The 25,611-nt window shown below is 38.2% G+C and overlaps 2 protein-coding genes across 2 annotated transcripts; both read left to right on the top strand.

Annotated features, from left to right (window-relative positions):
• Positions 1 to 2,510: 2,510 nt before the first annotated feature.
• Positions 2,511 to 6,414, top strand: LOC130904556 (uncharacterized). The gene is made up of 4 exons (XM_057817399.1): positions 2,511 to 2,652; positions 2,727 to 2,817; positions 5,256 to 5,567; positions 5,650 to 6,414. Exons 1-4 carry the CDS (start codon positions 2,650 to 2,652, stop codon positions 6,030 to 6,032), a joined length of 789 nt encoding a protein of 262 aa, XP_057673382.1. The 5' UTR covers positions 2,511 to 2,649; the 3' UTR covers positions 6,033 to 6,414.
• A 10,091-nt stretch (positions 6,415 to 16,505) lies between these two features.
• Positions 16,506 to 17,132, top strand: rasd4 (rasd family member 4). The gene has a single exon (XM_057817758.1). The coding sequence runs from the start codon at positions 16,506 to 16,508 to the stop codon at positions 17,130 to 17,132; it is 627 nt and encodes a 208-aa protein (XP_057673741.1).
• The last annotated feature ends 8,479 nt before the right edge of the window (positions 17,133 to 25,611 follow it).

The following is a 25,611-nucleotide window of genomic DNA, read 5'->3' as shown; positions in this document are numbered from 1 at the left end:
TGAAAAAAAGTAAAAACCCTAATTTAAAAAATTTGCGTTGTCAAATTTGCTGGTTAGATATAGCTATTCAACCTCCAAAAGAAAACAAAAAAAACACTCGAAGATTGCAGCAATGCACAAGTTGTAGAACCTTGGAGAGCGCCTGCGTCAGTGGTGGAGCGACAGCAGCTTGTCTTTGCCACCTTCTGGACAAAACGCACATTGCAATTTGGAGTAGTCCCAAACAAATGTTTATACAAATACATGATAATGTGATATTCTTTCATGACTTCCTTCCTTTTACGTTTCATTGGCTGCTGGGTGAAAATCACTTAGCACTGTTCCCCTTTGACTATTTTCCTAATATTGTGTAATTTCCTAACAAGCACACAGCACCATGCGTAATGCATATCTGGTAAGAACCATTCACTTTCTACCCAGTTGCAGGGCAGCTGATCTTATGAGGAATGAGTCGATCTCTATGTCAGGAGGTGGGTATCTCTAAAAAGTGATTAGAAGGAAGAAATGTTTTGGTAATCCTAATATACCTGTAAGCAGGGGTGAAAGTGGGCCAGAACGGTCAGGAACGCAGTTCCGGTAAAGATTTAGGGCTAGAACGCAGTTCCGGTATAAGATTCAGGGCCGGATTGCTGTTCCGGTACACGGTGCTTTGATTCCAAAAATATGAAGGCAACTGCAGTTATCAGAGTTTGACGATGAGTCACGTCAATGTGTGAATGCATGCAGCAAAGCAAAACGCCTGGACTCATTTATCCGTTCAATTGGCTGACATACTGACATGTGATCAGCAGAGATAGTTAGCTCTGATTGGTTCAAATGTGCATGTTTTCTGGAACAGAAAAAAAAAAAAAAAAGGTTGAATTGATGCGACAAAAAAAGGGCAATGCAACATAAAATGGATCAAATCTTTAAGAGCAACGAAAGAGTTGAGGAGGCTTATTTATCATATTTAGTTTTATTTGCTCTGATGGGGAGGTTCAGAACATCCTAGCTGCCAATGTGCACTTTGGACTTATATTTGTTAATTTATTGTTAGGCCACTTAGTCATTTCCATATGATTTTTTTTAAAAAAGTCAATGTTTGCAATGTCTTCAGGATACATTCCATTTCACTCTGCATAATATAAGTCATTTGTACTAATTTTTCTGAATGTTTGTTACTTATATCTTTATTAGTAAAAAAAAAAAAAAAAAGTACATGTTTACATTAACTTCAATTTTAAAATACATCCTATGTTCTTAAGTAGTTAAAATTGAGATTTGGCATTTAGTATGTGAGGAAATGAGGGAAAATAAAATTTAGGAGATGGAGGTTGGGGTTATTGCTGTTTTTTGTTAACTTTTATTTTGCAAATCATTGAAAAAATACAGTTTTGAATGAAAATCAGTTTTTGTATGTGTTATAGAAATAACTGTTTTCTTTGCATTTGAGTAGTTTAAGAGGTCCAGGTTTGACCCAACCTCCTGTCCCCTTTGCCGAAAAGCAGCCTCAAAGCATGAGGTTTCTGCCCCCATACTTCATAGTGAAGATTATGTTCTTGGGATTGTACTCGTCATTCTTTTTCTGCACACACAATGAGTAAAGTTTGCAACAAAAAGTTCTACTTTGGTCTCATTTGACCACATGACTTTCTCCCATGACCCGTCTGCATAATTCAGATGGACCATGGCAAACTTCAGACGGGCCTTCACATGTATTGGCTTCGACAGGGGAACCTTCTGAGCAATGCATGATTTTAAACCATTGCACCGTAGTGTTCTACTGACGGTAGCCTTTGAAACTGTACATCCAACTCTCTTCTGGTCATTGACCAGCCCCTGCCGTGAAGTTTTAGGCTGAACCCTCACTTTTCTCATCATGAGTGATGCCCCACGAGGAGAGATTTTACATGGAGCCCCTGTCCGAGGTAGATTATCAGTCATTATTAGCCTTTTCCATTTTCTAACAATTGCTTTTAACTTTTGATTTATGCTCCACAAGCTGCTTTCCAATTGTCCCATAGCCTTCAAGAAATGTTTTTGGGGTGTCTTTCAAAAGCTCTCGGGTCTTGCCCATGGTAGCAGTTGAATTATGACTGACTGTGGGGTGCACGGGTAACAATAAAGAGCTGAAACGGGTGGTTACTCATGGTGTAAAGGTGGACTTTTTTAAGGTAGACTGACAGCTCTTTGAGTGTCATCATTACTGCTAATTCTCAGGGGTACAGATACTTATAAACCCTAGTAAATTACAAATAAATTATTTTTTAAAAAAAGAACACATACAATGTTATTAATGGATTTTTTTAAGATTATGTCTCTATGAGTGGAAATGCATCGATGATTGAAATTTCAGACATCTACCCATATTCAAAGTAGGTGAACTTGCAAAATCACAAGGAGTGCAAATACTTCTTCTCCCCACTGTATATAGAACAGTTTGTGTCATCATGTCTGAACTTGAAAAGAAACCCTCACTGCCTCAACTGTCATTCCAGGACATGTTCTTTCAGGTAAAGTCAAACCCACCAACCACACCTGAGCTTTAACTGCTTTCAACTGTCATGAGAAGTAAAGCGTGGGTATCTCTCAGATTAAGTGGATTTATCACAGGAGATAGCTTCACCTCAATAACATAAGTAACCTTGTCATTGTGTTCAGAAGAATAGCATGGTAAGTAAAGACCATCAACAAACTGAACCTTGCAAATTTCCCTTTCTTCTAAAACAACTGGTACAATTGTACAGATAAAAACAAGAATGTTCTCTTCTGGTCTGAGTGCAATTGTTATCAACTGGTTTTCCATCATGTGGTTCACTTTGGCAGTTGCCACTAGAGGTAAGTGCTTTCCTAGAATCGAATATACAGTATCGTAGAACATAATGCATATGCATGCAGTTTATAATGCTTTAATACAAGGAAACAAAGATTGTGTGTAAATCTGTTCTTTTTGAACGTGTCAGTTCAGTTGACTTGTTTTGTTAGCCTCGCTTGATTTTATGCCACAAATACAATAAAGGAATATACTGTATATATTATACTGAACATATAATAGTATAGTATAACAACGAAACATTTGAAGTTTTTTGCAAGGATCCGTTCTTTGTTTCACTTTGTTTACTGTTGGTGGTTGACCCATTGAGCTACAGATGGCAGTAGTAGATTATAGACAATATGTACAGTGGGGCAAATAAGTATTTAGTCAACCCCTAATTGTGCAAGTTCTCCCACTTGAAAATATTACAGAGGCCTGTAATTGTCATGTAATTGTCAACATGAGTAAACCTCAACCAAGAGACACAGAATGTGAAAAAAAAAGAAAATCACATTGTTTGATTTTTAAAGAATTTATTTGCAAATCATGGTGGAAAATGAGTATTTTGTCAATACCAAAAGTTCATCTCAATACTTTGTTTTGTCACAAGCTTTTCACACTCTGTTGCTGGTATTTTGACCCATTCCTCCATGCAGATCTTCTCTAGAGCAGCGATGTTTTGGGGCTGTCGTTGGGCAACACGGACTTTCAACTCCCTTTTTTTATGGGGTTGAGATCTGGAGACTGGCTAGGCCACTCCAGGACCTTGAAATGCTTCTTACGAAGCCACTCCTTTGTTGCCCTGGCTGTGTGTTTGGGATCATTGTCATGCTGAAAGACCCAGCCACGTCTCATCTTCAATGCCCTTGCTGATGGAAGGAGATTTTCACTCAAAATCTCTCAATACATGGCCCCATTCATTCTTTCCTTTACACAGATCAGTCGTCCTGGTCCCTTTGCAAAAAACAGCCCCAAAGCATGATGTTTCCGCCCCCATTCTTCACAGTGGGTATGGTGTTCTTCGGATGCAATTCAGTATTCTTTCTCCTCCAAACACGAGAACCTGAGTTTCTACCAAAAAGTTCTATTTTGGTTTCATCTGACCATAACACATTCTCCCAGTCCTCTTCTGGATCATCCAAATGCTCTCTAGCGAACCGCAGACGGGCCTGGACGTGTACTTTCTTCAGCAGGGGGACACGTCTGGCAGTGCAGCGGCGCATTGTGTTACTGATAGTAGCCTTTGTTACTGTGGTCCCAGCTCTCTGTCGGTCATTCACTAGGTCCCCCCGTGTGGTTCTGGGATTTTTGCTCACGTTCTTGTTATCATTTTGACGCCACGGGGTGAGATCTTGCATATAGCCCCAGATCGAGGGAGATCATTAGTGGTCTTGTATGTCTACCATTTTCCAATAATTGCTCCCACAGTTGATTTCTTTACACCAAGCGTTTTACCTATTGCAGATTCAGTCTTCCCAGCCTGGTGCAGGTCTACAATTTTGTCTCTGGTGTCCTTCGACAGCTCTTTGGTCTTGGCCATAGTGGAGTTTGGACTGTGACTGACTGAGTTGTGGACAGGTGTCTTTTATACCGATAATGAGTTAAAACAGGTGCCATTAATACAGGTAATGAGTGGAGCCTCATTAGACCTCGTTAGAAGACCTCTTTGACAGCCAGAAATCTTGCTTGTTTGTAGGTGACCAAATACTTATTTTCCACTCTAATTTGGAAATAAATTCTTTAAAAATCAAATAATATGATTTTCTGTTTTTTTTTCCACCTTCTGTCTCTCATGGTTGAGGTGTACCCATGTTTACAATTACAGGCCTCTCTAATCTTTTCAAGTAGGAGAACTTGCACAATTGGTGGTTGACTAAATACTTATTTACCCCACTGTATACTATTTCTAGTGGAAAACAGATACCCTCACAATCTGTCACATTTTAAGTGTTTGATGATTAGGAAAAAATATGATTTACAACACACAAAAATTGACTCACATCTCAAATTTCTTGATGAGGGCTAATTGTAGTTTTATAGTCGAGGTAGTGTAATGATGAAAATGTTTATCACCGCAATTATCCACCAAACAAATTTAGTAACACTCATATTAGAACCCTTGATATCGGGTGTGAAGTTACTCCATTTACCTCATCGGCTACCATTGACAGTAATAGACGTACAATCCAGTTAGACTGCGGGCTTGGCAGCAAACAAACAATCGCTGTCAGACCACCCAGTCAGAATGGATTGGACGTGTATCACCCTCAATGGCAGGGAAACATGATCATTCAGTGCCAGCCATCCCAGTTGAATTGGATTAGATGTCTATCACTGTCAATGGCAGTGAATGAGTTCATTATTTTTCATATCATTGGAAAAAACACGTTCAATTTTATTTATATTTTTATTTGATGATTAATGCGATTTCTTTGATTTCTACAAAATTTTGTGAGGGTAGGTATGGATCTGAAGACAACCCCTGACACAGAGGCCCATTGTGGGGACAATGTAACATTAACGTGCAATGCCACCTCCACCATGTTATTGGATGTTAAATCATTTCACTGGATTGGTCAAAACAAAACATTATGTGGCACTGAGGTCTCCCACAAGTACCCTGCAGTTGTGTGTTCTAACGAAACATGGAGATCCCACAATCACCTCAATATGAAAATTGTCAACATCATGCTTAACCACCAAGGGAAGTACCTTTGTAAATTTCGCTCACAAGTAGGGGTCTATGAAAGGCCCACGTTCGTCACTGTAAAAGGTGAGTTTACTCGTTTGTATAATTAGTATTTGTATAAACTACTGCCTTCTTATTATTTTTCAAATGGTTCTTTACTCTTCAGACTGCTTCGGAAATCAAGACTACACCATCAATGAGTCTATTGCAGAGTGTTGGTTCTATGGAGGTTTCAGCAATGGTGAAATCCACTGGTTCAAGGGAGCTGACAAGTTAACGGACACAAAAAGCATAAAGCAGATTGATGACCATAACGGCCGCTACAATTTCACAAGTATTCTAAAATCACCGGAAGAAAACCAAAATTACAGCTGCTCATTATGGATACCTGAGCTCAAGGAATATGTCTACAATCAAAGTGTAGTCATGATTAAAGATTTAACTAGCTCATCCGGGAGAAATTTTCAGTGGATCTATATGTTATATCCAATATTGGTGATACAGTATTTGATTTTTTGTGATACGTGCAAGTTTGATTTTTTTCAGTGAGGTTAACGTACAGTATTTTTCCAAACGTGTGTTATAAATGACCGGGATTTTGTTGTTGTTGTTTTCTGTTTGAAATATGTAGCTCTTCAATGCTAGTTTTCTCTCGATGGCCTGGTTCTTTTTCAGAGGGGCATGAATATTTTGTTGATGAGGGCACAATTTGATCTTAAGTGGACCTGACCAGTGAGTAAAGAAATGAAAAATAAACAGTTTTTTTTTTTTTTTTTCATTTTTGAGGTGCAAAAAAGCATGACTTGATTTGAAAACTATGCAACAAATGTGTGAAAGAGAAAAGGTGAGAGTGTTTATAAACTCACAGACACTCGAAGGCGAAGGACGCATTTTCCTGAGCTCCGCTATCTGTCTCTGATAACTCAGGCACCAGCTGGAAGAGAAAACCTCCAAAATATGCCTAATGCACCGAAAAGAGGAGAAAAGACTGACAAGACTGAAGAAATGGAAGATTTAAAATCTATGCAAAAATTAGAGCTAAAATTAGAGCAAATTATGGCTGAATTCTTGAATTCTGAATTAAAAATGGTGCTTTTTGCTGATGACACCAAAATCTTTTTCTCAGGTAACAACCTAAACAGAATGACCCAACAAGTGAATGAGGAATTAGACAAGCTACAAGAATGGTTCAATGCCAATAAACTGTCACTAAACCTTAGTAAAACTAAATATATGCTATTTGGCAAAAAAGGACTGAAAGAACATCTAGACATTCAAGTAAACTAGGTGGCTATTGAACGTGTAAATGCACAGACAAGTGACTTCAAATTCTGTAACGATATGGAACTGGTCGATTGGCCACTGTATAACAAGCACATTGCCACGATCGACAATGGACTATTGGGAAAATAAACAATCAGAGGGGATTGTTATTATTTAAAAAAAAAAAAAAAAAAAAAAACTTGTAATCACTACAAAATCTGAATGTCAAATATTGATATTCGATACTTTCTGCGTCCTATATGGTATAGACCCTACCCACGTGACGTCACAACACATCATGTTTACCTGTTACGGCTACGTACATTCCTCCTATTTACGACGTGTTTTTCTGCTCGTTAACATTAATAATGAAAATGGTGAAGGCGTGTGTGGCGGTCGGTTGCAATAACAGAGAAGATAGACGGAGAAGACGGAGAGACTTGAAGTTCTACCGGATTCCGAGAGACCCGGAGAGAAGAGAGCGAGATGGGCTGCTGCAATTCGACGAGAAAACTGGGCTCCAAACGATTACCACAGATTATGTAGTAGTCATTTTATATCTGGTAAGATGCATTTAATATATATTTAGAGGGTTTTGGGCTGACAACCACAATTAAGATCATTGCTAGGCTAATCGCCGACAACATACACGTATGTATGTAGTGAGAGTGCTATCGCTAAACCATATAAACATTAAAAGCCCTAACTCCATTGACAAACGACATGAAATACATTAGACTTGACAGTGGATGTTAGCAATAACAAAAGATTTTGAATGGAAAATTTCGTAACTCACCTTTCCAAACACAAGATAGATTCCTGCCGAATTTTCGTGGACGAGGACCTGCTTCACCCAACCAGCAACGAAGTATTTATAAGCCTCCAAGCTCTTTTTCAAACTTTCGTGAGAATAGGCTGATTTTGTGTGGACAAGATAGTTGTACATATCAGGGTAGCTAGCAGATGTCAGGCAAATACGGCGGAGACAGCGGGTCGAAAAACATCGATTTAGGCATCAAATATGGATCTGGCGAATGGATAAACTGAAGCTTTTCCACATAACGCCTTTTATGCAACGCATCAAGTGAGTTTACGGCATCCGAAAGCACCGGGTCTTCCATGAAATGCATTATAAATTGCTCGATCAATTGAGACCATTGATAATACAGACACAAAATGACGGACAAGGGGGCGGAACAATACAGCGATCACGTGATTTTGTGACGTCGGTGGGTAGGGTCTATACTGGGGATGGGTTTCAACAAGCTTCGGCTTCTCCCGTGAGCCCTTTTCTTTTCGGGTTGAATTAATTGTTAACACATATAAATGCTGTATGTTTGGATTTGTCATGCCTGAAGGGAAAATAAATAAATAAATAAATAACAATAAACTTTTCATGTAAGATTTATTGAGACTTTCTTTTGTAATCTGTCAACTTGACAAATTTGATGTAATACATACCTATTGCGTCCTAATTTCAGACGGTCTCTAAATCAGACAGCTCATTTCATAGACAGGCGTAAGCCTGCGCTTTAGAAAGAGGGCACATCCAAAGTCAAGATACCTCCGTCTCTGGAACCACAGGTAAGCTCTTTAATACATGACATTCCATTTTTATTGTGCAGACCATCTGTACAGCAAATTTTGTCCTTGCCTGCTCTGACATCACACCAAGATATGGGAAGGGTTTTTAATTTGTTATTTACAGATTGGGAACTTTTTGATACGAATAAAAATAAAGGCCGGGCAAAAACCACATAAACTGAGCATGTTTGTGTGTGTTATTCGATTGATTCAACTGCAAAGGTCACTGTTGGTTAATAGTTCCAAACCACTTTCCTGACTTATATGTGAAAAAAGTCATGTAAAAAACAATACCATCCAGTCGTTGGGTTTCCAATCAAATACAACACAACAAAGCCTTTCTTGATTTCGATACCAGGCTAAATTTTGATGGGATTGTTCCTAGGTTTTACTACCAATGCACTGGTTTCACTATCTGTAAGAAAGCAGAAGCGAAGATTTAAAAATATCAATTAAAAAAGAAAATGCATGTTTTATGATCAGACCACTGGGAACAAAACAACATGACTTGGAACAAAAAAGCAAATGCACACATTAGATGAAAATCGAATATCCAAGCTGGATACAAAGTTTGCAATTGACCAGTTTTTGAATCGGCCAAGATGAGCTGAGGTTTCTAAGACACTGTTGCCATAGTGAACCAAAAAGGCCTTGTTCCATTTCAAAAACTTATTATAGATTTGCTTGCTTCTGTTGAATGTTTTTTTTTTTTTTTTGTTGCACACAAGATTATTGAAGGAACAATAATGAAGTAGTTTAGCTTTGAAAAGCTCTACTCTACTCGATAGACCAATTTGAATCCTCGTAAAGTGAACAGGACAATTCAGTGCATGTTGAATTTGTAGCGGAATGTATGAAATAGAAAGTGGCCAGTCAAACCACAAAGAATATGTGGCTTCAATAAAAAAAAAAAAAACTTTACAAAACTTGAGCCGTATCATCAGAAAGTTAGTTAAAGGTTCTGTCAATTAGCTAGGTTCCTACATGCATGTCTTAATGCATAATTCCGATTTTTTTTTGTCATGTTTTTTTGGCGTGCCCATTCAGACTGCCTTTGTCCATTTAGCCCGTTCAAGTATCAAGCATGCGCACCACTTGGCAGTCCGAGGCGCGCTGAACAACTGACCCGCATGTGCAAGATCATCAAAGCCAGGGGTTAATTTGTGCCGGATCCTACCGGGACAAGATCCGGCACCTCTTGATTTTGGCCTCCCTGTGTTCTGGGACTTATTTGTGCAGATCCGGCACCTCTCGTGTATAGAAAATAATATGTGGACTGGTGATTTCCGTGGCTTGTTCGTCGTCACTCCTATGTCCGGTTCTTCCTACAGGGAGGTGGTGTAGTTATAAAAACACAGCGATGACTCGAATGGCTGTTGCATGGAGAGTTTTATTAACAAAACCAGCAGGGGACAGCAAGCCAGTCAACACCGCGCTTCTGCGAAACTCTCCTTTTCGCTCCCTCTCTCTCTCCCCCTTACGCTCGCCCACTTCTTCTTCTACGCCAAATTGGCAATGCCGGTCACACTGAAATGGGAGAGCTGCCTCTTGGGGATGCCGGTTAAAATGTTATTCATAAAAATTTAACTTCATTTGAAAAAGTGGGAGATTTGTTGATGCACTGAAAAAAAGTTTTTAAAACTTTGGAAATTTGCGGCATCTGGGGAGCAAGCAGCCAGGATAAAACAGTATTTCCACATGCCAAAAAGACAGTTGCATTTACGGTCCTTTTCCAAAAAGAAAGATGATGGTTCAAAAGGAGTCAGAACAGCAACAACCAGCAATGAGGGCAGCTGCAGCGATCATGCTAATGGGTTCAGCAGGAGGCTAGCGCCGCAACAGCTAGCCAGGTTCACGGACAGCCAGCCAAGCCGGGGCAGGAGGCTGGTCAGGTTCAGCGCCTCCTGGAGTGTGGGCCAGCTACAGCGCCAGCAGTCAGCCAGGTGGAACACCAACAGCCTGAGCAACAGGCCAGTACCCTTATGGGAAATTCGGGTTTTGGCTGCACAATTTGTAAGGCATTGGCAACTTTGGGGCCAGAGAAGACAGGGCGATGAAACTCGCAAAGGAATGGGTTTGTGTTATTTATAGTAATTTCGGATAATTATTATTATTATTGTTTTGTTTTTTTTTATTTTATTTTTTTATGTTTTACAAGTTAGACCTCTTGAGAAACTAGTTGCTGACTGTGTACTGTCCCACCTGTGGTTATGTGGGCAATTGCCCGTGCTGTGCAGAGAATAGCCTAAATAATTGTAAATTTTTGTCATAACATTTATACCAAGGATATTATCTGAAATTGAGCTTTGAAAGTCAAGTGGGCATTTGTGTGTTGTTTTCAGCACCATTTTATACGTATGTTCCGGGACCTGCGCCCGTCTCGTCATCACTGTGCTGTCATATGTACTTTGCGTTCCAGCACCTTATGATATACAAATTAAGCACTGATCAAGACAAATTACGACACATGAGGCCCACATACACATACGTACAATTTGCCCCGACTTCAGGTGTTCCTTCAAATTTTGCACCCTTATAATATTTTGCTCCCAAAGCTGTTGTGGCGGTGAATAAGCCCTCTTTTACATTCAGTTGGACTCCCAATGTTATCCAAAGGGGCTAAATCAGGCATGTCCAAAGTCCGGCCCGGGGGCCAAATGCGGCCCGTGGTCAAATTTCATCCGGCCCCCAGCCTCTGTCATAAAATCAATAACATCTGGCCCGCACACAGACTTGGTCAGCAGTACTGCAACCAGCAAATGAAGTAGCTTACACACGAAATGCTGCTCCTCATTTACCCACTAAAAGGCAGCAGCACTTTAACCCTTTATTGCAAAATGTATCACAATTGATACACTTAAAATTTATGATTTTCAGACTAATTTAGAATTTTGACGTTTCTTTTTGAAAAAAAATGATGGATGCAAGTCGACACATGCATCTGCAGGTTCCATGAGAAAAAAAAAACATGATTTAGCATGGGTTATAGATATTACAGCGCTTATTACACATATTCATTTTGACTTTTCTTTTCACAAATTTGAAAAAAAGGTTTCATTAGGACCTTATTTTTCAAATTTTGGGATTCTCTGATAATTGCTTCATGTTGCAGGTATTTAAGGGCTAAGCAACATTACTCTGTGTGACCCTCTACTTCCAATTTTCTAAAATGGCGACAATCAACAAAAAAAAGTTGACTGTGACGGCCGATGCTTCAAGGATAGGTGGAAACTTCACTAAAATATGCATCAACTGTGTCTTTCCTCATTTGCAAAGAGACAGTCGCTGTTTTTAAAGATTTCAATGTGAGGCGATATTACCAAACAAGACATGCTGACATGTACGACAAGATTACAGGGAAGATACGCAGCGGGAAATTGAAGCAACTTGAAGTTAGTTTAATTTCACAGCAGTAGTGTTTCGCAAGAGCCGGAGAGTCGAAAGAGAACGCCGCAAAGGCTAGTTGCAAGATTGTTGAAATTATTCATTAAAAAAATATAATAAAGCAAATGTGACACACTGAATGGCTTGCTAAATTTTGCTTGAATATATTGTTCTACATAAAGGACGTCAGCTGAGGTCGGCCCCCCACATTTTTACCACGCCAAATCTGGCCCCCTTTGCAAAAAGTTTGGACACCCCTGGGCTAAATAAACAAGTTACATTATAAACATACAAGTGTAACACGAATTTGGAGTAAATCAATGCTTAAGGACATGGCAAAGACGTTAACAGTCAGAGAGTGGTGTGCAGTTGTTGAGTGCAGCTAAAATGGCAAGATGTGTCTGAGGAGAACGTTTCTACATGTCCGTCCATGATCAAACGTAAGTAAATATTCCTTTCTTTAAAGAACGTCTGTAGTGTTTACTTTGGAACCGCTGCATTCGCAGCCATCTTTAACATTATGCGCATGCGCAGGACCGCAAAGTTGCAATTTCTCATGGGGTGAAAAATTTGACAGAATACTGGCCGTGTAAGTAATCTTTAAATACTGCTTATTTGGAGCAGAGAGAAAACCGAGCATTCTCGGGCTTATCCTCAACCAATTTTACTTTTATGACTGTCAAGCCCGCTCCTTCCCCAAAAGCCGCGTTCAAACTAGGAGCTAACGCTAATGCACAGATGCACCGCTACCCCTACGCTACGCTACGCCCTGTCTCTCTCTTTTTTCAGACGTAATTGCTGCATGAATTCCGATTTGGGAGACTTGACAGTTCAGACAGCCACTACTTTTGGAAAAATGTGGCCCAGATCGGATTTAAACCACATACGAAAGTGACCCAGATTTGAAATGGTCCACTTCTATGCAACATTCAGACAGTCAATTTAATCCCTCACTCGAGTCGAAAAAACACGAAAAAATCGGATTCGTGCAATAAGACCTGCTGTATGAACCTAGCTTTACTGACCATGTGAATGGTATTTTTGCAAAGCTGTTCAAATTACAGGTAGTCCCCAGGTTATGAACGAGTTCCGTTCCGACGATGGTGACGCAACCCAAATTTCAGCCCAAGTCAGAATTGAAGTACCCCTTTAAGTACCCATAAATACTCCCCAAATCTCAAAATAACTATCCAAAAACATGTATTATACGTCACTGTACTGTCCTAGCCAAGCTGTTGGTCCTAAGTCCTAGCTAGACAGCGAGCTAAGGTCCGAAATGACAATGTCGGACGTCCATGTGGTTTGCTGACTTTATTCAGCTGCTGATGACATCAACACTTGCAGAATTAAACTAAAATAAAAATGGAATTAAATCAGTTACATCTTTAAGAACAGCAGTTATGATTTGCGTTTATATCTAGCTGCTGATACAGCAATAACAGTCCACACAAAGTATGCATCCGTTAGCGTCCGCACGTCATCAAAAACAATCACATAAACTCGCCCTAAGTATTTGACAATAATTTAAAACGCGCAATAAACAGTACAAAAGGTGTTATGTATAATTGTTGCCTCTGTGGAGGCTTCAAAAGCAACAAATGTGCTCGCAGACTTGCAGCTCCAAAATATCCCCCCTCATTCGACTGCGCGACTTCTTCATGCGTGTAAATGGGTTCTTTCTCGTGTGTGCGCAAATCGTTCTTCTTCGTGTGTACATGCGCTCTTATTCGCATGTGGGGGTACTACCTGCTCTATGCTTCCTGCGCCAAAATAAAAGCATGCATCACAAAACAAAAGTCAACATTATTTAAAAAAAAAAAAAAAAAAAAAAGAAAGAAAGAAAAAAACAACTGTAGACAAATGGTGGACGAGGCTCCGGCGTTGTAAAGTTGAAATCACATAAGTCGGGTACGTCGTAACCCGGGGTTTACCTGTATATTGTACCTGAAAACCCAATTTCACTAAGTATTCTTGGACACTCAAAAACTAACTAGCTTAGAGAAGTAGGTGACGAATTCTGATATTGATATAGTTGTCGAAAATCGCTTTGCCTTGGATGTCATTCTTAGAGTGGTATGAAAAAGTATCTGAACCTTTTAGAATTCCTCCGATTTCTGAACCTTTTAGAATTCCTCCCATTTCTGCATTAAAATCACCATCAAATGTGATTTGATCTTTGTCAAAATTACACAGATGTAAAAACTGTCTGCTTTAACTAAAACCACCCTTAACCCTTTTTCATATTTTAATAAGGATAGCATGCAAACAATGACAGAAGGGGGAATAATAAGTAAGTGAACCCTCTGCCTAAGGAGACTTAAAGAGCAATTGAAACCAATTTTTACCACCTGCGGTCAAGGATTGTTGATTTGTATAAAGCTGGGAAAGGATACAAAACCATCTCTAAAAGTCTAGATCTTCATCAATCGACAGTCAGAGAAGTTGTCTACAAATGGAGTTTGGCACTGTTGCTTCTCTCCCAAGGAGTGGCCGTCCACTAAAGATGATGCCAAGAGTTCAGTGCAGAGTACTCAGAGAGGTTAAAAAAAAAAAAAAAAAAAAAGAACCCTATGGTGTCAGCTAAAGACTTACAGAAATCACTGGCACAGTCCAATATCTCTGTGCACACTACAAGTATATGTAAAACTATGGCCAAGAATGGATTTCGTGGGTGGACTCCACGGAGGACGCCACAGCTGTCTAAAAAAAACATTGTTGCTTGTTTAATGTTCGCAAAAAATTACTTGGACAGAAGTTTTGGCAAAATAATTTGTGGACTGATGACACCAAAGTTGAATTGTTTGGGAGTAACACAAAACGTCATGTGTGGAGGAAAAATGAAAAAGCTCACCAATATCAACACCTCATTCCTACCATGAAAACCTGAGGCCGTCTGTCAGCCAGTTGAAGCTAAGAAGAGGATGGATGCTGCAACAAGACAATGATCCAAAACACAGAATTAAATCAACTTCAGAATGGTTTCCGAACAAAATACACATTCTGGAGTGGCCAAGTCAAAGTCCAGACTTGGACCCCATTGAGATGCTGTGGCATGACCTAAAGACATTCATGCCAGACATCCCAGGAATCTGACTGAGCTACAGCCATTATGTACAGAAGAATGGGCCAAGATTAGTCGATGTGCCAGATTGATCTGCAGCTAAAGGAAGCGTCAGGTTGAAGTTATTGCTGTCAAAGGGGGTCCCACAAATTATTAAATGTGATGGTTCACTTACTTATTTTTCCCCTTTCTGTCATCGTTTGCATACGTTCCTCATTAAAATATGAAAACATATATATGTTTGGGTGGTTTTAGTTAAAGCAGACACTGTTTTTTCATCTGTGTGATTTTAACAAAGCTCAAATCACATTTGGTGATTTTATGCTGAAATGTGAGAAATTGAAAAAGGTTCAGATCCTTTTTCATACCACTGTAGTTCTGTTGTAATGGGGTTTTCACAAGTATTCATGCTTTGTAATTTAAGGATGGGTGTGGTTTAAATACCAACCTTGCAGGTCTGTGTTTGTTACTTGTAAAATTAACCATATGTATGACATACTGTAATTTCTCAAGAAGAAAAAAGACAATTTACTGATAGTGAACCTGCATTACTGGGGTCATAGATGCTAGGAATGTTGGGTTTTATTTATAAACTGAATGTAAATTTGCAGAAACAACACAATTAAAGGTTAAGCGTATTTAACACTACAAATGCTTCCTGGAGTAGGGACAGCACGGACACCGAATGTAATAAGAGGAGATACAAACAATGTACCAGCACTACCATGCCTCTTGTTACCAGGACTGGATGTTCCCTGCCAGAAAACCTGCAGGAGAGAAGGTCTAAAAACACTGCAGTAGGCAACACGCATGTGCAATCTCATTATGTGCGAATATACAAGGGTACAGAGTGAAAGGCTGGATTAGAAAGAGGGAGCGGAATATATCGGTGCACATGCCCTTTAGGTACTTGTTTACAGGACTGTACGTAGTCCAACAACATCGTTTAAAGAAAATAAAGAGGGATATTGCTAAATGTAAAAAATAACTGAACTGGTTCAGCGTGTTCATAGGATGCAGCTCCTTTTGACCCTTAAAGTGTATTAAATTTTAAATACTGTATATTAAATATTAAAAATATAAAATAGACATGAAGAAACTGGAGTTCCTAGAGAATTCATAGAATCCATCTAAAGTGCATAAGACACTTTACATTTTAAAAACATTGTTAAAATTCATCTTAAATTCAGATTTAGCAAGTGTCAGTTTTTCCTAATTATCACATGAAACTTTGGATGCATTTCTAAAGCCTATTAGTTATGATTATCAGATTTTCAGAACCTTATTAGGACACAAAAATCTATTACACTATTTGTACAGTATCATACGAATTGAGGATTTTAGCTTTTTCATCCATTTTGTACTGTTAAAAAATATAGAAATATTGAGTTTAATCTATTTTGTCCTGTTAAAAAATATAGAAATATTGAGTTTTTTCGTCCTCAAAAAAAGTGAGAAAATTGAACTGTGTTATGAGATGGAAATTTAAGCTAGAGTGATTGTTTGAACCTTTGATATCACATGACAAGCCATCTCATGATTGGTTGCAAGACGGAGGAGGCAGACGTGAGTGAACATAAATACAGGGTGCAAGATTGTCTGGCCTCATACACTGCAGAGTCAAAAGTCATTATCCGTCTTCAACACATTGAGATAAAAATATATTAAAAGCTACAGACAGGCAAACAAGATCAGAGGACTTTTAACAAGAGTTTAGCAACTCACCTAAAATGACTCTTGAAGCAAAAGAGAGGACAAATGTGCGTCTAGTGTTTCTAGGTGCTGCAGGTGTGGGGAAGACAGCCCTCATCCAGCGCTTCTTAGAGGACACCTTTGAGCCAAAGCACCATCGCACAGTAGAAGAACTCCACAGAAAGGAGTTGGAGGTTGGAGGTATCAAATTAAACATCAACATCATGGACACCAGTGGCAGCTACTCTTTCCCAGCAATGAGAAGGCTCTCCATTCAAAACAGTGATGCCTTTGCACTGGTCTACGCAGTGAATGACCCAGCATCCCTGGAGGCAGTTAAGCATCTGCGGGATGAGATTCTGGAGGTCAAGGAGGACAAGTACACACCCATTGTTGTGATAGCTAATAAGATTGACTGTCACCGTGAGCGTCAAGTGTTAAGTGAGGACGTTCTCTCAACAGTGGAGCTGGAGTGGAATAACAGCTTTGTGGAGGCATCTGCTAAAGACAACATTAATGTGCTACAGGCGTTCCGGGAACTCTTACAACAAGCCAATATGCCCGGTTGGTTTAGCCCAGCACTGTTCCACAAGCAGGAAAAAACTCCCAAGGTTAAAAGCAAGATATCTCCAATGAACATGACTAACAGTTGCCTTCTCTCTTAATGACGTTAAGAGGTATCAGGATACCAAAATGTAATTGCACTAAAATGTAGAACTGCATCAGAGGGGCCTTTTTTTCTTTTATCTACTGTACGTCCTCGAACTCTGTCAAACCACTTGCATTCTGACCTCCGTAAAAGTCTATGGACAAGTGATAATTAAGAATGTGTTAAAGTAATGTTGAGTCCAACGTTGCAACATGTCCAGATCAAATAAATGAATAAAATCTGAACCAAGAAAAGGATTACATATCACTACATACATTACTGCTGTGAACAGATACTGTATTAAATATTTGCAGTCTGTTTGCAGTTTAAGTATACAAGTGCAGAATGTTTGTTAGTTTTTTTGTGTGAAATACTGTTTTTGCAATGTATATACTGTCTTTACATTTTATACTGTGAACACAGCTATATTTGTGTCTATCCATCATAAGTACATATATGAAAAGATTTACACCCAATTTATTATTTGCATTTGTTCAATTTTGTTATATTATTTGAACGAAAAAAAAAATCAAAAACTGTCAACATGGAGCAGGAGCATACCTGTCTGATATTGCTCTCTTGTGGTCAATTTTTGTACTGCATCAATTGAATATTTCCAGCCTGAAAATTGGGTCATTCTAACCCTGTCCATGATTCTAACCCTCTTGACTCCTTACTAATTTGGAAAAAAAAAAACCATTAATAACGTCGTGCTAAAATACGAAAAAAAGTATTTTAATCTGAACTGTACGGTATTGTGAGGAAACACAAATCTAATCTAATCCACATGGTTTTAGAAAACACAAAAATAGGTATTAGGTAGACATTCACAATCAGAAATAGTGTTGTGTAGCAACTTTAACAAAAATTTGGGCAAGACAAAATGGGATATACTGTAATAGAACAAAGAGTCAAACTTTTATTCATCTGACATTGCACATAAATATACAGCTACATCAGACAATTTACTAAATAAATGACTCCTCAAATCAAGACAAACAGGACAATAAGACCAAAAAATAGCATTTTATTTATAAATATTATTTAATTGACATAGACAACATATCTTCTCCACCTCTAAAACGAAATGAAATCATACAGTCTCCAGAGAAGGGCAGAGTACCAGATCTTAACTGTGGTATATCTGAGCTCTGGTCAGACATCTGTCAGAGTTACATACGGCTCAGGACTAAAAAACATAACATATTTGATCAAAATATAGGTTAATTTTCCATTTCAGTTTAAACAAAATTTAATTCTAACAATTTTTACTTTGCTGTCTGAAGCCAGGCTGGCATCGCAAATGAGAATTATTGCTCAAATTGATTTACCTGGGCAAGACAAAATGGGATATACTGTAATAGAACAAAGAGTCAAACTTTTATTCATCTGACATTGCACATAAATATACAGCTACATCAGACAATTTACTAAATAAATGACTCCTCAAATCAAGACAAACAGGACAATAAGACCAAAAAATAGCATTTTATTTATAAATATTATTTAATTGACATAGACAACATATCTTCTCCACCTCTAAAACGAAATGAAATCATACAGTCTCCAGAGAAGGGCAGAGTACCAGATCTTAACTGTGGTATATATGAGCTCTGGTCAGACATCTGTCAGAGTTACATACGGCTCAGGACTAAAAAACATAACATATTTGATCAAAATATAGGTTAATTTTCCATTTCAGTTTAAACAAAACTTAATTCTAACAATTTTTACTTTGCTGTCTGAAGCCAGGCTGGCATTGCACATTAGAATTATTGCTCAAATTGATTTACTTGGATAAATAAAAGTTTGATAACAAAAAAATAAATAAATAAATAAAAAAGCATATGTCAATATTTGTCTTGGCTCAAAGATAACAGGTCTATTAAAATGATCAAAGGAGTTTCAACCCAATCTCATGACCAGTCATTATTTGGGCACATTAAAAAATATATGTTTAGTAAAGAGGGGAGTCTTGAAACACGACAGATAAATAAGAGCAATCAATATATAAAGGAACAAAAGTGTCATTTTGACAGTGTTGTCCCATGAAATGATATACTTAAATACCTGCAGAAATGCGAGGGGTGTACTCACTTTTGTGATACACTGTAACTGTTCGGAAGTACTGCAGTGCTTTTAAATGTCCTTAACTATTTCACATGATGATTCTGTGTGTACCTGAGTGCAAACCTCTGGAAAGGACATTTGTTGGTACATTATATCTTTTTTGCTTGTTGTATTTGTTTACAGTATTGATTTCATCTTAACAAAATGGGGGGCGTGGTGGGGGGGGGGTTCCCTCAACAAAACCCTTTACTGCAAACTGCCCTGATAGTATTACATGATGTGAGCAATGAAAAATAAGTTCGCTCCATCTTGCATTTAAATTTAATTAAGAAAAGACGGTGCCCATGCACATCAAATGATTGCTATCCTTTAAGTCACATTTTGCTTCTAAATGGTTGTTTTTGTTCCGGTGCAATGGTGTCTTTAAGCTAAAATGCCCAGTGTCCCCATTGGAGGGAAAACGGAATTCACTGTTATAATGACTGGTCATGAGATTGGGTTGAAACTCCTTTGATCATTTTAACGGACCTGTTATCTTTGAGCCAAGACAAATATTGACAAAAAAAAAAAAAAGAATGAACCACGCTATGCTACTGGCTGTCCTTGTCTTTTATAGTAATCACCCAGTAATAATAAAGGATTTTGTGAACTTTTGTCTTGCATTATGTGTTAACGGTGAAGAGTTGCTTCATCTCATTCTCACTGAAGCATTCTTGGTAATAATGCCAGAACAGTGGTTCTTAACCGAAGCCCACGAGTTTCACATATGCATTCACGGAAACCTTTGGAATTATAAATTTAAAAAAAAAAAAAAATTCAACATCACTGTACAGTCATACAGTCACTATACATTCCTAACCCCTTTTAGGTTAGGAATGTGAGCTGCCTCACATTCCTAACCCTAAAAAGGAACTAATTCTGCAGCAGGATGGTGCTCCATTGCATACTTCAATCTCTACCTCAAAGTTCCTCAAGGCAAAGAAGATCAAGATCCTCCAGGACTGCCCAGCCCAGTCACCAGACATGAACATGATGAAAGAGGAAGCATGGAAGACGAAACCCAAGAATGTTGATGAACTCTGGGAGGCATGCAAGACTGCTTTCTTTGATGTTCCTGATGACTTCATCAATAAATTGTATGAATCCTTGCCGAACCAGATGGATGCAGTTCTTCAAGCCCATGGAAGTCATACAATATATTAAATTTGGATCTCACAGCACCACTACTTAATTCGCTTATGTTATGTAACATATTTTTGTATTTGAAGTACATTTTTTGTTCAATTTTCACACTACTTTCTCTAGGCAACAAAACTTTTGTCTTGACAAAATTTGACCTTTATGTCTTCATTAGATGATAAATCTTTTTCCAGTGAAACGTATATTTTTGTACATTCAACATCATTTGGGAGGGTCTTACCTTTCATATGAGCCATTTCTGAAACCAACTGAATAATTAAAAGTCAGGTTATTAGCAATTGTTTCGACAAAATGGATAAGCGACAAGACTTTTGTCGGGGACTGTATATATCTCACCTAATATCTAAGCGGATTCCCATTCAACTTTCTTCTCATTTTGACAGCATGTTTTTAAACGGGTCAAAATATGAGTCCTTGCTGCCCATCAGTCTGTTATATGTCTTCATACCAAGTGTGAGTCACTTCCACTGAGCAAAACAGTTTCTCCTCCCATCAGATAGAGGACAAGCAGTTTAAATGAAATGAAGCATGTAAATCAGGGGCAAATAAGTCAAAAACTTAATCTAACACACCACTTTGCTCAGATTTAGTCAGCGTACGACAATAGGGCACTGCGGGTCCTTTGCCGATCCTCTTAGACTTACTCACTGAACCCCTTGGGTTCGATCGACCCCAGGTTAAAGACCACTGTGCCAGAATATTGTACGTATTTTATGCTGACTCAAAAGCTAAAATGGTGGGAAGACTTTGCAGTTTACCAATTTACATAGTATTTCTACAAAAATAATTATCTTTTGCGATGAGGGAGGTACTATATGGTCAGCTTTTTAAAAAGTGATGCTCCCATCATGCGTAGTGCCAAATGAATGAGCCTGCGGGGGCAGTGTTATGTTCTGGGGTTGCTGGTCAGGTGTAGGTTCAGCAAAAGTACATGCTCAAAGAATGAGGACAGCTGACGAACTGAATATACTGAATGACCAGGTTATTCCATCAATGGAAAATATTTTTCCCTGATACTCCAAGGTGACAATGCCAGGAATTATCGGGCTAAAAGTGTGATATACTGGTTCAGGTACCATGAGACATCATTTTCACACATGGATTGCCCACTACAGAGTCCAGAGCCTAACCCCATTGAAAATCTTTGGGATGCACTGCGGTCCGACTCTGCCATCATCAATGGGAAAAAAGCATGCAGATATATATTCAAAAAAGTAAGGTAAAAGGTAAAGCACTGAAAGGTTACAGCAGTTTCAATCTTCACATCATAGTGGAGTGAAAATCAAAGATGGCAGCTTTTACAGTATTATCCTCCAAGCTCTTGAAGAGTCCCGATTTTAGTTGGCCTCATTTTCACATTGTTCTCACGTCGTCATCATGTTGGGATTCATGGAACAGGGAAGTAAGTCTGTGTCGTCTGCAGCACTGCTTTGGATGTGTTAAAATTTCCAATGAAGCTTCACTTTGCTGGTGAAATCTTTTGGCACAGTCTGGAATACTGTACCAAGAACGAAGTATTTCCTGACCAAAAGGACAAATTTAAAGAAATGGGAGGGAAACCGTAATGATGTAGTGGTTAGCACATTTGCACAATATTTATATTGTATTTTATGTAAACATTTTTAATAACCATTAAATCATATAGTTATCAATTACATTTCTTAACAGCACCACACAGCCAGTCTCAGCTAATCATAAAGTATCCTCAAATAGTAATCAAGGATTGCCACTGGAATTGGTCAAGCATGCTGTGGGGCTTTTTGCCCAAGGGAGAATATGTTGAAGCATTGTTAATGGCCTTGTACTCTGACTCACTCTTTTTAAGTTATTAGTTATTGTTATGCCAATACTGTATGACACTTTTATGACCCAAATTCTAATGTATTATGTACCTCGCTGGGGTCATGGGAAGAACTATAAACTTATTTTTCGAACAATCAACTTGGTTCAAAATGCTCAACTACGAACTATGAACTGAGCTAGTTATTTTTAAAATTTGTGAAGTGAAATTTGAAGTGTAGGGAAAAAATATTTCCCAACACTGTCAGTCATATAAATCATGCTAATCCTCTGCGGTTGAATTGAGGCAGCTGCACTTTTCTTGAACTGATGAAGCCAAGAAAAGCCCACTTACCTCGAATGAACCATTGTGGAATGTTTATGTGTACCCTGCGATTGGCAGGCATCCATTTCAGGATATAGGGTCCAAGTCACCCATGACAAGTCTTTAAAAAACGGATGGTTGAATGTAAGTTTGACAGGCTTGTTTTGTGTCTGCTTAAGGGCATGTTATTGAGTCAATTACCCAGTCTTTGCAATGTTTGCTTATAGAAGGGGTGGAACAGAACCTGTTATTTCAAGCACAACAATTTTATCAGAACAAAAACAGCAGTAAGCAAGCAGTAATCTACAATGTCAATTTCTTTCTGTGAACCTAGTAACTTTTTATTTTTATTTTTTTTTTATTGTACTGGGGGAGATCAATCCTCTTTGTCTACCATGGGCAGTCTGAAGTAAGAGAGACGAAATGTACAGGACTGTCTCAGATAATTAGAATATTGTGATAAAGTTCTTATTCTAATTTCCTGAGACAGTCCTGTATGTAGATTGAAGACCTATTCAAAAAGTAAATCGAAATTAATGATAAAATACATTTTCCCACACATACTCTGTGTAACAGGTGGGAAACCAGTACTATTAAATAACGTCATTGAAAAACTATAAAACATATGAGTGTAGATAAGTGGAAGTCAAAAAGAAATGAGCCTGTTATATTTAATTGACACAAAGCTAATAGAGGGCGGCTTGGCGGAAGAGTGGTTAGCACGTCCGCCTCACAGTCCTGAGACTGTTGGTCCAATCCCAGCTCCAGCCTCCCTGTGTGGAGTTTGCATGTTCTCCCCATGCCGCGTGGATTCGCTTTGGGTACTCTGGCTTCCTTCCCAAAAACACCCCAAATTGTCTGTAGGGGTGGGTGCATGAAATGATGTAATAACCCTAACCCTTGACTGCGTGTGCCCTGTGACTGGGTGGCTACCTGTTCAGGGTGTACTCTGCCTCCTGCCTGTTTTTAGCTGGAATAGGCACCAGTACCCACATCAGTAGACAAAGGAATTGTTCATATTAGAGCTGCAGCTGTTATTTAAGTAATCGAATAATCTATCAATTAGTTTGACTAATCAAACTAGGAACATTTAATGCGTTGCAGACTAAATTTTATGAGAAAGGCACAGGTAAGACTGCACTTTCAAAAGAGCAACAAATGAATATACAAAATAAAATTCCTGAGTGTTAGTCAAACTGCAAAATTGCACTTTTATTTTGAAAGAGCAATAAATGCATTTAAAACTGAATTAAAATAACTGATCTAAGCCTCAAACAGTATAAAAAACTAAATAAATAAAAGCGGATCGAAATACAGCAAAAAAGTCAGCCAGCTTAAATGCTACAAAATGCTAATTTTTTGCTTTTTTACAATGCAGGTAAAAAATGCATAAACAATCATAAAAACAAACAAAAACTTACAAAAAAACTTACAACCTTATGGTCTCCTTTGGTCTTAACAGAGAGCAACTGGATCCAGTGATGTTAGCCAAGTTATGTCATTTTCACTTTTCTCACTAGAGGGCAGTGTATTCAAATGCTACTGTAATTAAACGAATCTTTGAAGCAGCAAAATTTTATTCGAAGCTTTTATCTAATCAAATTACTCGAGTTAATTGATTAATCCTTGCAGCACTGGTCATATTTTTCCCAGAAACTTTGAATGTGTGGGGTTGGAATACTTTTTTAAAGATAATCTTTTTAAAAATTTAGTTTTAACTAGGGCTGTCAAACGATTAAAATTTTTAATCGAGTTAATTACAGCTTAAAAATTAATTAATCGCAATTCAAACCATCTATAAAATATGCCATATTTTTCTGTAAATTATTGTTGGAATGGAAAGATATGACAAGATGCTATATACATTCAACATACATAAGTATGTATTTGTTTATTATAACAACGAATCAACAAGATGGCAATAACATTATTAACATTCTGTTAAAGCGATCCATGGATAGAAGATAAATGTTAGGACAAGTAATAGAAATTTTATATTAAAACCCCTCTTAATGTTTTCGTTTTAATAAAATTTGTAAAATTTTCCATCAAAAAAATAAACTAGTAGCCCGCCATTGTTGATGTCAATAATTAAACAATGCTCATGGGGTGCTGAAGGCCATAAAATCAGTCACACCCAAGCGCCAGCAAAGGGCGACAAAACTCCAAAAAACACAAGTAACAAGTGGACATTGCACTGTGCTGTCATTTTAATCTGTTTGAGCGGGGCAAGTGTGTTAATTGCGTCAAATATTTCAACGTTATTAATTAAAAAATAATTACCGCCCATTAACACGATAATTTTGACAGCCCTAGTTTTAACGTGTTCACTTCCTGCCATTTTGGAAATCATCACTTTAAGGCACCTCCTGGACAAACAAATAAGTGAATGGCCATAAAGCCTGAACTATATATCGTTTAAACATCGCCATCCGGGTGTGCGCGTGCACAATAGTCCCATTGCAAGGACGTGATAGTTTTTTTGTTTAGTTTTTTTTTAATCCCACAAACTTCATGCATTCGCACAGCCTCCTTCCCTCCCTCTCCCAGCTTTTTGTTCCTTAGTCACATTGGCACTTGCTTATTAAAGTTAACGATGTTGACAGATTGTTGTCTTTGATCTTGCCAGAGACGCCTACTTCGCATGCGCCTCATATGTCATTCATTGTTTAACTTGTTAAATACAGTAGTTGCTGCGCGAGGAAGCGGACGCTGGAATGAATGTGTGTGTATGTCGTGGCAATAAACGCTAGAAGTGATCTTGAGGAGTTTGTAATTTCCAAATGTGACTCCAGGAATTACAGCCAAGGTAGGGAAACAAGCATTTAATAAAGCCAAGCATTTTTCAACTACAGTACTTTATTCTTGTTTAAAAATGATTCGGTGGGACAGTAATGTTTAAAACTGATCATAATTATTACATCTGAAGTGCTTAAAAAACAATTATTAAAATATATAATAATATGTAATATATATAGATTTTTTAAAATCATACTTTGGGGGGAAAAAAGTGAAAAAACATTTCTTATATGAATCTCTTTTCAATGCTAAATCTGAATAAATACATTGAACACACACCCAAAAATTTATTTTTTGGGGGGGGGGGGGGGGGGCGCTAATT

Source organism: Corythoichthys intestinalis, chromosome 16, assembly GCF_030265065.1.
Source record: "Corythoichthys intestinalis isolate RoL2023-P3 chromosome 16, ASM3026506v1, whole genome shotgun sequence".
Classification (NCBI taxonomy): Eukaryota; Metazoa; Chordata; class Actinopteri; order Syngnathiformes; family Syngnathidae; genus Corythoichthys; species Corythoichthys intestinalis.
This window is presented reverse-complemented; position numbering and strand designations above follow the sequence as displayed.